Below are 15,126 nucleotides of genomic sequence, written 5' to 3'. Positions count from 1 at the left end.
GTTGATTTATAGACAAATGGATATGAATTTTAGGTCTGTTTCAAAGTAAATCTTATAACATTATGTAGACATATGCATACACACTTATACATACATTGTGCTACTTGAGAAAGAAGTTCTTTAAAGATCTTCCAAAGTTTAGTGTTATAGAATAAAATTATTCACTCCATACAGAGGTAACAGACATTGCCTTTTCCTCAATTAAATGTTGTCATTATGTGGGTAACTTTGTATTATTAATTTTGCAGTTGTCATAATAAAAGGGTTTGATTACTTCAATAAGCACAGATCTTCTAGTATTCCTTGGTCAAGAAGTTCTGTAAAGTTCCATTTGTGTGCCGAAATGCAACCTAGTCTATTGTGACTAACTCATGACAATTAAGATTAAATGGTTATTTGATTTAAAAATAATTTTTAAATTTCATATATACATCTCTAAGGTTTAATTTATAATTATCCCCAGAAGCCTTGGAGTGATACATAGTTTTTTAAAAATAAAGACATTTCTTCTTTTTTTTCCTTTGATGCGCTCATTTCCTTTCTCCAAAACTATAGGACTGAAGCTTTCATTTTAAACCCAGGAAGAGTTCTGCTTTCAAAAGAAAGATTATTTTATTTTTTTCTTCTTCATTAGCTAGGATATTGATTGAAAAAAATTTCTTTTGTGGGAGATGGGAATCTGGAGCAGGTAAAGATACTTCTGAAAATAATTTGGTTGTAATACTGTGTGTTAGGCACTGAAACTTCAGAAAAGGGGTTTTGATATTAGAACAGTCTTTTGGGAATATAGCTTTGAGCTAGGACTTTGCCTTTTTTACCGTTGTCTATCCATTATGCATAGAGTAGATGTTCACAGGATATTTGTTGGATGAATAAGTGAGTCAATAAATATCTCAACTTTTGGTTTTAGGTACGGTACCTAGAAGAAGAGAGACCTTTTGCAATTGAGCAAGTTACTGGAATGCTGTTGGCCAAGCTTAAAGAGACTTCAGAAAATGCGTTAAAGAAACCAGTGGCTGACTGTGTGATTTCAGTAAGTTTTACTTCAGCAATGAATACTCTTGAATCATATTTTCCAGTGTACAGTAGTCCCGTCTTATCCACATGGGTTACATTCCAAGACTGCCGCTGGATGCCTGAAACCACAGATATTACCAAATCGTTTTTATACTGTGTTTTTTCCTCTATTCATACCTTTTCACTTACAGGAAGCATTTTTCAGCTACTCCTTGGCATATTCTCCTTGCCAGCGCCACTACTCTTGCACTTTGGGGTCAATATTAAGTGAAATAAGCGGTATTTGAACATAAGCTCTGCGATGCCATGCCAGTCCATTTGATAACTGAGATGGCGGCTGAGTGGTGACGTGGGAGTAGCATTGTAACAGGATAGATACTCTGGACAAAAGGTTGATTCATATCCTGGACAGGTCAGAGTGGGATGGCGTGAGATTTCATCACGCTACTCAGAATCACGCACAATTCAAAACTTATGAATTGTTTATTTCTGAAATTTTCCATTTAATATTTTTAGACCTTGGTTGACCACAGGTGATTGAAACCATGGAGAGTGAAATATTGAAATACTGTTCCAACCTTTTTTTTTTTTTACTCTTTATGCCTTATTATCCAGTAAATAACCTAAATTCATTTTTATTTTTACTGTACATTAAAAAGAAATCTTATTTGGTACAGTTCAGGATTGTTTCCCAAAAGTCAATTGTGAATCTTAAAAACTAACATATGAGATTAGTTAGTGACTGCCGCTTATCCCTAAGAATCTTTCCAAGTAGCAGTTAACTTGCCACCTCTAGGGACTTCAGCATTTTATGGCAAAGGTTGAAAATTCCCAGTTGAGATTTTGAGATTGTATATATTTTATATGAGAAAGAAAAGATCTTTTTTAAATGATAAATTGGACATATTTAACATGCATACTTTCAGAAGTTTTGATATTTGTATACACCCACAAAACCATTATCACTAACAATATAATAAACATATCCCTCTCTACCCCCAAAATTCCCACATGCCTTTCTTTTTTTAAAATTGTTTGTTTATAAGGTGTATAACACGATGCTTTGATATACATAGTGAAATGATTAGTAGTCAAGCTAATTAACATATCCATCTCTACATACAATTGCCTTTTTATTTATTTTTTGTGTGTGATGAGAGTTCCTCATATCTACTTGCTTAGAAAATTTCCAGGATACAATTATTATTAGCTGTAGACACCATGATATACATGAGCTTTTTAGAGCTTATTCAGCCTATGTAATTGAAACTTTATATCCTTTGGCCAATATCTCCCCATTTTCCCACCTCTGCCCCTGGTAACCACCATTCATTCTCTCTGCTTCTGTGAATTCAGCTTTTGCAGATTCCACATATCAGTGAGATCATGGAGTATTTTTCATAAAGAAAAGATATTTAAGGATTTTTAACATATATAGTGAGCTCTTAATTATATATTGATAACTAGTTTATATACATTACATATATTGATTACATATTAATAACTAGTTTTTAATTTATATTTGGTCACCTAAATGTGAGTACATTTCTAATACTTTTAAACTTGACTACATAAGTTCAAGAGTCTTATGTTATCAGAAAAATAGAATCAGATTACGAACTCTTCAGTGTATTTATTTTTTATTTATTTTTTAATTTTTATTTTTCGAGTTGACATTCAATATTTTATATGTGAATTTAGTAATCAGGTTTTTTGCTAGGTATTTGGAATTTTTTTAATGAGACAAATATTAGAGCTTAATATTTTGTTTTCCAGTCATTTAGTAATAATAGTTTACCATTGGTCAGGTACTGTTATAGGCATTTAATATATATTGACCAATTTAATCCTCAGAACCAGTCTATGAGGATATTGTTAACCCAAATTTTCCAGATTAAAAAACTGAGGCACAGAGAAGTTAAATAACTTGCCCCACATCAGTACAACTAATAAGTGGTAAAGCTAGAAATCACACCCAGATAGTTTATTCCCAAGTCTGTGCTCGTAACTCTTCCATCATTCTGCCACTTGAAAATGTATGTCAGAATGGTGTAAATTTTAAAAATCCATCTTAAATTTAAATTCACCCGTACTTATTTAATTATACTTGATTTTACCTTCATGCCAGAAATTAGTGCCAGAATAGAGCATTATGAACTTCTTGGCCGTTATTAACTTTGTAGTTAGTGCAGTTGACACATTGTGAGCTATAGGAGGGGAAGTATTTTCTCTGTTGTATTCACTACTCTCTTCCTAGTGGCTAGAAAAGTACCTGATGATAAGTGCTCAGTGAATTTTAAATGAACCATACATATAATTTAGAGTTTTGTCAGAATGGTAATACCAAAATCGAGATAAACAATCTTATCAAAATTCAAGTTATATTCCTGTTTTTAATATGTGTTAAATGAAATTTCTAAATTTAAAAAACAATAAAATTGGAAGAGCCCGCAACAAACATATGGAAAGATGCTCAGCATCGGTAGCTGTTAGAGAAATGCAGATCAAAACCACAATGAGATACCATCTCACACCTGTTAGAATGGCTATAATCAACAGGACAAGTAACAACAAATTGGAGAGGATGCGGAGAAAAAGGAACACTCATACATTGCTGGTGGGACTGCAAATTGGTACAGGCACTATGGAAAACAGTATGGAGGTTCCTCAAAAAACTAAGAACTGATCTACCATATGATCGAGCAATCCCTCTACTGTGTATTCACCCCAAAGACTTAAAAAATCATATCCATATAGGTATTTGCACACCAGTGTTCATAGCAACATTATTCACAGTGGACAGGACATGGAAGCAACCGAAGTGTCCTATGATAGATTAGCTAAAGAAGCTGTGGTACATATATACAATGGAATGTTCCTCAGCCAAAGAAGAGATGAAATATAGCCATTTGCGACAATGTGGATGGAACTCGAGATAATCATGCTAAGTGAAATAAGCCAGACAGAAAAAGTTGAAAAGCACACAATATAACTTATATGTGGGATATAAACCTAAAAGCAAAAAAAGATCAGGGCAAACAAACAGAGGCTCATGGACATGGACCGTAGACTAGTGGTTACCAGAGGGTAGGGCATGGGGGAAGAGGGGGATGTAGATGGGGTAAAGGGAGTAAAATATGGGGGTGGGGGGGTAGGGGGAGGCTGAAGGTGGGTAAAGGGGATCAAATATATGATAGCTGAAGGAAACTGGACTTTAGATGATAAACACACAATAGAATATACAGATGTTAAATTATAATGTACACCTGAAAATTATATAATTGTATTAACCAATGTTACCTCAGTAAAGTTAATTTTAAAAAAAATTGGAAGAGCCCCATGTTATTTTGTACATGAATGTACTTAATTAGCTTTTTAGAAATCTGTTTGTAGACCAAACCAAAGTGTTTCTTAGTGTGATAGAACTAAGTATATGTAAATATTAGTTATAGGTTTAAGCCTGAATTTATTTTTTATTAGAAATATGTTTAATGTTTTTGGTGATCTTAAAAGAAACACATACTCATCACAAGTCCCCTGCAATCTAGTTCCCCCATCCCTTTGAAATATAACTATTGTAAACATTTGGGACTGTATTCTTCTTGTTACACACACACACACACACACACGAAATCATGTTATACATGCATTTTTTTAATGTATTAAAGATACTATTCAATGACAATTCAGATCTACCTGATTGTTTCTAACAGCTACCTAAGAGTCCATTATATAAATAAAACATATATATTTAACCAATCTCATTTTAACAGACTGTTTGGTTTTTAATTTTTCATGGTTAAAGCCAAACAAATATATTTTTTCATAGGCCAGACCAACACAAAGAGGATTTAGATTAATAACTGTTCCATCTTATTAATTGCTTTAAGTTTGAGTTTGTACTTTAGGTCAACATTTTATAGTATAGAATTACCAAACTTAAAAAAAAAAAAAAAGCAAGTATATTTTCTCATTTATTTAATTAGAACACCATTCTTTGCCTTAAGCGATGCACAAGTTTAGTGCAATTAGTTTACATTTTTCAGCTTATGGAATATTTAAGTGAAATCTACATCAGATTAATATACTTAATTATTATTTCTAAATACCAGATTCCTAGCTTTTTCACTGATGCTGAGAGAAGATCTGTGATGGCCGCAGCCCAGGTTGCAGGTTTAAATTGTTTAAGATTGATGAATGAAACTACTGCAGGTAAGCACTATGCAATTTGAAATCATTGTCAGAAAAATACTGTTATAGTTTTTTTCCAAGTAATACATAGCATATATTTTTTTAACTATTATGTACTGGTTCTTATAAGCTTGTCATTTTGGAGTACAGTATTTTGGCAGAGATTAAACATGTCCTATGTTGGCTGTAAGAATTGTTAATATTATATAATTATAGATAGGTAAAGAAAAAATAAAATTAAAAACATTAAGCAAATTATGAAATGTTACTTTGAAACTTATTAATCTGTATCACTCTAGTGTGTATTAAAATGTGCAGTATCACAGTGATTTCCTTGTTTTCCATGTGGTTGCTGTGCTGGAATTAATCTAATTCTTTGTTCTTAACACAGTTGCACTAGCATATGGAATTTATAAACAGGATCTTCCTCCATTAGATGAGAAACCAAGAAACGTAATATTCATTGATATGGGACATTCTGCCTATCAAGTCTCAATTTGTGCTTTTAACAAAGGAAAACTTAAAGTAAGTAAATAAATGATTCATAATATTTATCTTTAATGGTTAAGAGCATGTAAAACTATATAGAGAACCTTAATCCTTGGGTTTAAATCTTGGCTCTGTCACCTAAAAACTGTGACCCTGAGCAAATTACTTATCTTCCCTAAACCTTGGGTTTCTCACCTGAGGATGATGTCAATAACTATTTCATAGAATATTTGAGGACAGAATGAGCTATTGTATATAAAATGCTTGGAATGTCTTATAGTCAATACTGTAATATGCATTAGCTATTTGTATTATCTTTGAGGTGTTAAGTCATCCAGGGAGCATAAATTACATATTTATCCATAAATATACTTAGGGAACGTTTTCAAAACTGGTTTCATTCTTTTTAGAAACTTTTCTATCCAGGAGTCCTAATCGAAATTTTCTACAATGTGGCATTATTTAGTTCTGTGTGCTTATTATCTTCTTGCAGTTTATATTTGTTTTTTTTGTTTGTTTGTTCATTTTCTGCCTACAGTGCCTGGTATTCTTGAGTGGTCTCCCATTCAAGTACTAACCAGGCTTGACCCTGCTTAGCTTCCAAGATCAAACGAGATCGGGCACGTTCAGGATGGCATGGCCGTAGACTTATATTTGGTTTTATATTCATTTTTACATTGATTATTGTATCCAGACTTACATATTCTCTTCATTACACATATGTGTAGAATTTACATAGAATATGAAAAGCTTTGAGTTATCCAACACCTTTTAGACCCTTTTGTCTCACAGTTTATATTCCTATAATAATATCCTTATAATTAAGAAAATTAAAGGGAAATGACTCATACTGAATATAGGGTAGTTTTCTGTAAAATGGTTTAAGTCCTGGTATTTAGTCTGGAATTTTAATTTAAAAAGATCATTTTATTTTCTTTTTAGTAGATACGTTTGGGTAGAGATCTATAATTTTTGGATTGTATACCCTTTGAAAATTTGATAAAAGCTATGGCCTTTCTCACCAGAAGGATTCACATTTGCACTAGTCACATGCCAACACAGTTTTGCATTTAATTTTGGGTAATACTGGACTTCTTGAGAAGTGTATCCATGGATTCTCCATGCTAGTCTGTGGGATGACATCCCAATCAGATTACGTTCACATGTCATGTTTACCACTATTATACCATGCATCCTTGTGAAAAAGTGGGATTCTATTTTTTCAGTAGTCACTGTTGTAGGTAGTCAAACCTGGGAAGAGAGACTCGATGTCTCCTGTGTTTTCAAGAGCTCTTGTGTTGAAGTTCTTTGACTTGTCTATTCCTCTTCCAGTTGACCACTAGCTGGGGGTTATTGTTCAACAAGCTTACTATATCAAATTTTTGTCTCTCTTCTTCATTTTTTTTTGGGGGGGAGGGGTGTCTCATGAATTCTTTTGTTTCTCTTGTATTTTATAAAAATAGCCTAGTTTTGTTTGTTTGTTTTAAATAATTGAAGGCCTAATTCTTGATCTATAAGTTGACTATTTACCGTGTTTTAGATTTAATCTTTGAACCAGCTTTTCTTGGCTACTTTGTTTTTGGTTACATGCTTAGGACTGTTTTTTGTTTTTAAACTTAGTTTTGGCTTACCTGTTCAGTGCTATTGTAGAACCAGAGGGTATGAAATAATGAAGTTTTAATTATTGTACTCAATTATTTCAGAATTAGAGTTATTTTTAAATTATGATATGTGGATCTTTAACCTAAAGCAGATAATTCCAAGTAGGTAAATATGTTGGCTAAATAAAATAATTATTAATGTGATTCCAAAGTTGGCATCCCTGTGATTTTTGATAAGTTTTTTTGGCTTTGATTTCATTTTAATTTTAAAAGGTTTTTTGTTGTTGTTTTGAAAGCATCTGTATTTGTGAAACTTCAGTTCTGGTTTTTCAATTAAACAGGTCTTGGCTACTACCTTTGATCCATATTTGGGTGGCAGAAACTTTGATGAGGCTTTAGTAGACTACTTCTGTGATGAGTTCAAGACCAAATATAAGATAAATGTGAAAGAAAACTCTCGGGCCTTGTTGCGTTTATATCAAGAATGTGAAAAACTAAAGAAGCTAATGAGTGCAAATGCATCAGACCTTCCTCTGAACATTGAGTGTTTCATGAATGACCTTGATGTTTCTAGTAAGATGAACAGGTACCATGCATGTTTTCAGTTGGAAAAGTGTTTGCTTATTTTATAATGTTTAAGATTCTATTATTTTAGAAAATTTGCTTGATTTTTAGATCTCAAAAAAAGTGAATTTTATTTCATTTTCCTACAGGGCTCAATTTGAACAGTTATGTGCTTCCCTCTTTGCCAGGGTTGAACCACCACTGAAAGCAGTAATGGAACAAGCTAGTAAGTGGCAATTACTGGATGGACCATTGAAACTGTTCCATGGTGTTACTTGAGTGCTGTAGGAAATGGTAAAAGCCATAAAAGCTTCATGCGTTTTTTTGAAGATTTGTATTTCTCATTTAGAGAAGATTATAATTCATTTTTTATTCATAAGAGTAGGACACTAGATCTAGGTTTATGAGAACTCCTGGTCCATTTTATTTACATCATAAAACTAATGCTAGTTATATTTGGAGGTGTTTATATGTAAGTATATAGAAGATTCCAGGTAGAAATGGGAACATGATTGCTTTTTGTTAAGTTTTTAGTAATCAGTTGAACATACCTTTTGTGGAGATTTGTGAGATGGACGTTAGAAAATTAAGGAGTCTGAAGAGTCCCTTTACAGCCCATGAGGTCCATCATCTGGACCAAGGCAGTGCCTGACACGTAGATAATTAATATTTAATAAATTTTGCCTTTTTCCAAAACTTGTTTTTATCTTTTCTTATTTTGAGCAGATAAAAAAAATCTATTTTTACAAAATACTTTCCAGGGTCTACTTTTCACATTTTTATAAAGACTATCTCATTTTTCTCAATTAAAAACATTTTGCTTTCCAGATTTACAACGTGAGGACATAAGTAGTATAGAAATAGTAGGGGGAGCAACGCGAATTCCTGCAGTGAAGGAACAAATCACTAAATTCTTTCTTAAAGATATAAGTACCACATTAAATGCTGATGAAGCTGTTGCAAGAGGATGTGCATTACAGGTATGATTATTAGCCTTTTTTTAGAATGCAAATTTTGCCAGAAGTATGGTGGTAGGCCTAAAGGTAGTTTTAATATTATCTGTTCCAACCATTTGTCAATAGGCTAAAACTAAATTGAAAGTATTCCTGAAAAGTGAGTCTTGTGTCTATCCCACTTATATTTTAAACTGTCATTATATGCCAGTAACTGTACTGAAAGAAATTTATTTTATGAATTCTTGTAATTATTCCCATTTAAAATTCTGAGATTTAAAAATATTTTATATTAATGTTTGTAAGGTCACAGAAAGTGTACTCTAACACTTAAATTTTAACTAGTTACCATGAAACAGTAATTTTTAAAATGTAACAGTTTTATTACAAGGACTTTAATTAAGGGTAACCTAGGGTATATTTTGTGTTTGTTGATTTAAATATGGTGTACATCTTATTTGCAGTGTGCGATTCTCTCACCAGCATTTAAAGTACGTGAATTTTCCATAACGGACATTGTTCCCTATTCAATCACATTAAGATGGAAGACCTCTTTTGAAGATGGAACTGGGTAAGTTACTTTTAAAGCCTTGATTAGAACTTGTCATAAATAACCAATCGAACATACTTTTATAAATTGAAGGAATTAATGCTTCTTAAAATTTTCAAACACATTTAAATAAATTGTTAGGAAAAAGAGGATATAAAAATAACATCACCTATAAATCATGATGGTGTATTTTTTTAATGAGTATTTTATTATAAAAGTGAAACCTTATTTTCAAATAAACATCACAGTACAGAAATTTAAAAACCTCCATTTGCTATATCTCATCTCCTCCTTAGTCCATTTTACAGAGATAACCATTGTTAACAGCTAAGTGTGTATCTATCCAATCATTTTTAAGAATATCCAAGAGTAAAAGCATGCACTGTTTTAATGCATACATTGATCATCTGCATATCTTCAGTGTAACTTGCTTTTTCAGATGTGTTATATAGTACCTTTCCATGCCAACAGACAATAACTATTTTTCAACAATTGTGTGTGCCGTAATTAATTTAATACCCTTTGAAGTCATATCCTTACTGTTTGAGCAGTGCTATTAGGAACATCCTTGTACACAACATTTCCTTCTTTAATTGTGTTTGCTATATCTGTACGATAACTATGTAGAAGTGAAATTGAGCCAAAGAGTATGAACGTTATTTTAACTAATACTGCCAAATTATTTACTAAAAAGATTATGTCAATGTATTAGATTACCTCTTTTAGGTCATTTTCTCCTGTACTTATAAACTTAACATTCTAATACTAAAAATAAAGTACTTTGTCATTAAATTGTATTTCTAACTATTGTGAGCTACATACTTTTATTGACATTTATATTTTCCATGACTGCCAGGATCTAAATAGTTTGCTTCCCTATCAAAATAAAAATTTGTGTTTCAAATACTATATTTGACTATTTTTCACAAGTATAGCTTGTGTAATGAAGTAAACCTGGATAAAGTAAATATAGATTATCAATCTGCTCTGAACGTTTTGCATGGCATGTATTAATGTCAATTTTGGGCAAGAAATACTTTCTAAAACTATTTTCATTTAAAGGTATAAGTGATCCAGAGAAAAAATTGTAAGAAAATGTATGAAGAGTTAAAATTGAAAAGTAAATATATCCTAGTAAAGGTAATGGTGGTAGGAAGTTGAGTACTAGGATAGAGGAAAAGATCCATGTATGTGAAATTTTCAAATGGCATAATTAATAGCATGGTGCTATAGCATTACTGTGTTTCCAGGCCACTACAAACAATAGCTGCAAACTATTTCTGTTCCACTATTTAAGTAATAGGATTGCCTTGTAGGTTTTAAAATTCCCTGTGCTCTAAAGGACATTATTATATCAACTGGGAAAAAATTGAACGATGGAAGATTCAATTATCAATGTAAATTTGTAAAGTTGACAGCTGTACTGTGGTTATATTAGAGATTCAATTATCAATGTAAATTTATAAAGTTGACAGCTGTACTGTGGTTATATTAGAGACTATCCCTATTAGGAAAATAAACATTGAAGTATTTAAGAGTAAAGGGCCATAAATATATGCAACACCCTCAGCTGGTCCAGAAAAAAAAATATACACACACCCCAATAGTGTGTGTGCACTCAAATGATAAAACAAATGGGGTAAAATGTTAAAAGTAGCAAATCTAGGTAAAGGTTATATACAAGTGTCCCTGTTTTTATTTTTGCACCTCTACGTCAGTTTGAAACTATTTCCATATAAAAGTTCTTTTTTAAGAGAGCTAGGATAAAAATGATCCCAAATGACATGTATTTTGGAAACTAATGCATAGGATTTGGTCCTCAGATGTGTGCAAAAAACATCTCAATATATCGGCCTTAAGATATACCTATTCTCAGGTAATTTTTCTCTTTTGTAGGATAGAATTGTCTATTACTATAACATTCTAAAAACTTTGAGGTGTAAGCCTATCAAAATGCTAAAATAATTTTTTTTTATATTTGTGCATAGAAGTCTTTGTAATTACTGCTTATGAATTAAAAATGAGATAGATTCTGTAATTAGCTTCATAAACAACTTTCGTCTTGTTTTTAACTGAGTATTTTCCCATTTCATTTTAGGGAATGTGAAGTATTCTGTAAGAACCATCCTGCCCCATTCTCAAAAGTCATTACTTTCCACAAGAAGGAACCATTTGAGCTAGAAGCATTTTATACTAATTTAAATGAAGTGCCTTACCCTGATCCAAGAATTGGTAAGAGAACTAAAAAAAAATTTCATAAATTTTGCCTTTTATAAATATGTTGATATTCGAATCAAGGAAACAAATTGATATTTAAGCTAAACCAGCATTGAATGTTTAAAGAAAGATATTCATATTTTCATAACATGCATTTTTTAGTGCACAGAGGTGGTTTCTGGAATAACAGCAGGTTTGAGTACTTTTAATTCGTTTTGACATCTTTATTTAAAATGCTCTGTAATTGGCCTGAAAGGTTTGGGTGAGGGTTATTTTTTATGGAAAAACTCTTTAATCTATAAATTGAAATTGGGTTGTCAGACTCTGACAGTACATTTTAATTTTAAACTTTTGTTCACTGGCAACAACTAGAATGAGTATTACTGGATTAATGTGAAAGTAAGAATAAGAGGCTGTAATATCTATTTTAGTTGAGTAATCTTTTTAGAAGATACAAAGATTGATTTTCTAACATTTAAAAGAGGAAGGATAATTTTTAAGTTTTAAAATTCTCTATAGTGTTTTTATTGATAGGCTAGAAAGAGGACAATATAAATATTTCAAGTATATTAAAGTGGTAGATATAAATTATTGATGATGGTATTAGTTTGCTAGGGCTTCTGTAACAGAATAGCACAGACTTGGGTGGCTTAAATAATAGACATTTGTCTCACAGTTCTGGAGGCTAGAAGTTCAAAATCAAGGTGCTGTCAGGATTTCTTCTTTCTGAGGGTTTTGAGGGAAGGATCCATTCCAGGCCTCTCTCCTTCATTTGTAGAGGACCATCTTCACGTTCACATGATCTTCTCTCTGAATATAAATCTGTCTCTAAATAAGAAAACTGGTTATTGGGTTAGAGCCCACCCTGATGACCTCTATAACGACCCTGTCTCCAAATAAATTCACCTTCCAAAGTACTGGACAGTAGGGACAATGTATAAACTTGGGGAGTACACAATTCAGCCTGCAAGACAGATCAATCTAATCTTTACTACTCAGTTTTTCTGCCTAGTGTTCTCTCCCTCCTGTGATATCATTATATTTGATTTTTTTTTTTTAAACAAAACATTAGATTTTTTAAAGCGAATAATTAATATGACTTCTGCAAGTATTAATGAGATAACTTAGCAATTTTGCTATAGGAAAACTCCAGAAAAATTTTAAAATGCTTTATTTATGAATTATCAAGATTATGATTCGTAAAGGTTGTAGCAAAAAGGGGTTAATATCTATTCGGTTTTCATACTCAAAAATTGAATTTTGTTATTTTCGTTTTAGAATAATATTATAAAATATAATTAAAGGTTACATTGCCTTGAGGCAGATTGTCTTAGTTAAAATTCCAAATCTCCTTCTTCCTAGCATCAGCGATCTTGGGCAGATTGCTTAACCTTTCTCAGTCTTAATATCAGGTTTCTTAAGGTATAAAAATGGTGATCTGGGGAAAATGCATATCCCACACTAATTTGTATGTAATAATAATTTTATAATTATTTGCAAGCATCGGAAAGATGATAGTCAAATTATTTAATTAACTAATTGAATTACTTAATCTGAGGCCCGTGTACCAATCACAGCTCTTTTTTCCTTAAGGGAGCTTCACTATTCAGAACATTTTTCCACAGTCTGATGGTGACAGTTCCAAAGTAAAGGTTAAAGTTCGCATTAACATCCATGGAATCTTCAGTGTGGCTAGTGCATCAGTAATTGAGAAGCAAAATATAGAAGGGGATCACAATGATGCACCTATGGAAACAGAAACTTCATTTAAGAGTGAAAGCAAAGATGATGTGGTATGTAGAAATCAGATTTCTCTGATAAATATACAGCATCTTAATCATAACCGATACTTTTAATAGCTGGAAATGTTAATCTTTTAGATTTTGCTCTGAAGTTCTGCTGTAGGAATCAGTTTAAATTTTTTAAATAAAAGCATCAGAATAATTTTATTTTAAATGGTGTACATCTTTCACATGGTAAGTTTTCAGAGGCTGTGCCTTTTTCATAGCATTATCTGGAATGTGTACATATGTGCATTTGGATTCATCTTTCCTAAATCCTCTTTATTTCCATTAAAACTATGTATTATGGCTAGCTTTTTCAGCTTACAAATAAAACCAATCAATTTGATAAATTTTGAACTATACACACACTTATTTTTAGATTAAAAGTACATGCTTAATAAAGGATTTTTCAAGGCTTAGGGGATACAGTGGCAGTTAAGCAGAAGAATGTGCTGTATATTCAATACACTAAAATACATATTTTTAACCATTTATTTCTTTATGAAAGAGTTTGCAACCCTAACTATTCTTGATGTTCTATAGATGAAGGACTCTTAGGAGAATGTGAATTGTATTCCATTACAAAAAGTTTTTATCTTTTTGTGAATAATATTTGTTATTCTTAATGCCATTTGTTAGATTTTTGTCCAATCATTACTGGAGATGCCTAGATTTTTTTTATATATATATTTGTACATACTAAGAATGGATTTTGGGTGTCAAATGAGTACAAACTTATTGAGGGATCACCTTTTAAGTTATATAAATGTTTAATCCCTGTGTTGTACACCTGAAACAAATATAATAATATGTATGTCAACTGTAAAAAAAATAATTTTCTTTTGATAAATTTCAAGACAATCTCTTCCTTGTGAAGGTTGTCTTTTTTGTGTTTTTGTTAATATGTACTATAAAATCTCCAGATTTGATCAGAATTATACCACTGCTCTTTAAAGTACTTCCTTTAAGGATCATGGCATTTTCATTCTTCTCATGTATTATTTTGCTATTATATCCTTATTTCCTTCAGTTGAGAAGGAAATGTCCTAATATGTTACGAAGATACAGTCAACTTTTCATAAGTTAACACAAGAAAAATAAGTGAAAAGTTAATTGTAGTTCACAATAACTTGGTGGCAGACATGTACATTTAATCCGTTATGATTAATTTTTACTAAAATTGAGACCACTCTGTATTCCTTCTAGGATGAGTTCTTTAGGACCATTTTCTTCTTCCTTTTTTCTTAAAATTTCTACTGAGACTTTCAGTTTTCTCTATGTCATGTTAGTGAATCCTGGACACTAAAAACAAGAATAGTATGGTACCCATTTTCTGCCACCCTAGTTATTTCTAATTTGCTGTTGCTTGTTAATGTATCTGAAATTGGGATGGGTCTTGGAAATGATCATATTTTATATTCACTGTTGCCAGTGGCAATAATAATGGCATAGTTCTCATCACCTGTAACGTGAACTTAGCTGTTGTTATTCCTTATGGCATGAGTAGGCAGTTGCAACTCCTTGACATTTCAGTCACCAAATTCAGGGAAGAAACACAAGTTCTGATCCAAAAACAATCTCCTGACTGCTGGTGGTGTGATAAAGAAAACACCATCATAAAACTTGTAGAATAGGTGTCATTTTACTTAACCATTATTTGTAATTATTCTTATTTGAAAAATGAGCTTCTACTTTACTGTGTTCACACTGTTCAAAACAGGCCTGAACTCTAAGATGATGTTTATTTAAAAAAAAAAAAA

General features: G+C 31.7%; 1 protein-coding gene and 1 pseudogene across 1 annotated transcript in view; one reads left to right on the top strand and one right to left on the bottom strand.

Annotated features, from left to right (window-relative positions):
- HSPA4L (heat shock protein family A (Hsp70) member 4 like) overlaps window positions 1-15,126 on the top strand; it is a 43,236-nt gene that overhangs the window by 13,566 nt on the left and 14,544 nt on the right. Inside the window, exons 4-12 of the mRNA XM_011362130.2 lie at window positions 911-1,033; window positions 5,130-5,229; window positions 5,600-5,733; window positions 7,640-7,884; window positions 8,012-8,088; window positions 8,691-8,842; window positions 9,280-9,386; window positions 11,464-11,597; window positions 13,176-13,375. Coding sequence (XP_011360432.1) covers window positions 911-1,033; window positions 5,130-5,229; window positions 5,600-5,733; window positions 7,640-7,884; window positions 8,012-8,088; window positions 8,691-8,842; window positions 9,280-9,386; window positions 11,464-11,597; window positions 13,176-13,375 — 1,272 coding nt within the window. The remainder of the gene's footprint in view (window positions 1-910; window positions 1,034-5,129; window positions 5,230-5,599; window positions 5,734-7,639; window positions 7,885-8,011; window positions 8,089-8,690; window positions 8,843-9,279; window positions 9,387-11,463; window positions 11,598-13,175; window positions 13,376-15,126) is intronic.
- On the bottom strand, window positions 6,227-6,345 carry LOC111741116 (annotated as a pseudogene).

This window comes from Pteropus vampyrus, unplaced genomic scaffold (genome assembly GCF_000151845.1).
Source record: "Pteropus vampyrus isolate Shadow unplaced genomic scaffold, Pvam_2.0 Scaffold73, whole genome shotgun sequence".
NCBI classification, from domain to species: domain Eukaryota; kingdom Metazoa; phylum Chordata; class Mammalia; order Chiroptera; family Pteropodidae; genus Pteropus; species Pteropus vampyrus.
Note: the sequence above shows the minus strand (reverse complement) of the source record. Positions and strands in the feature narration are given on the sequence as shown.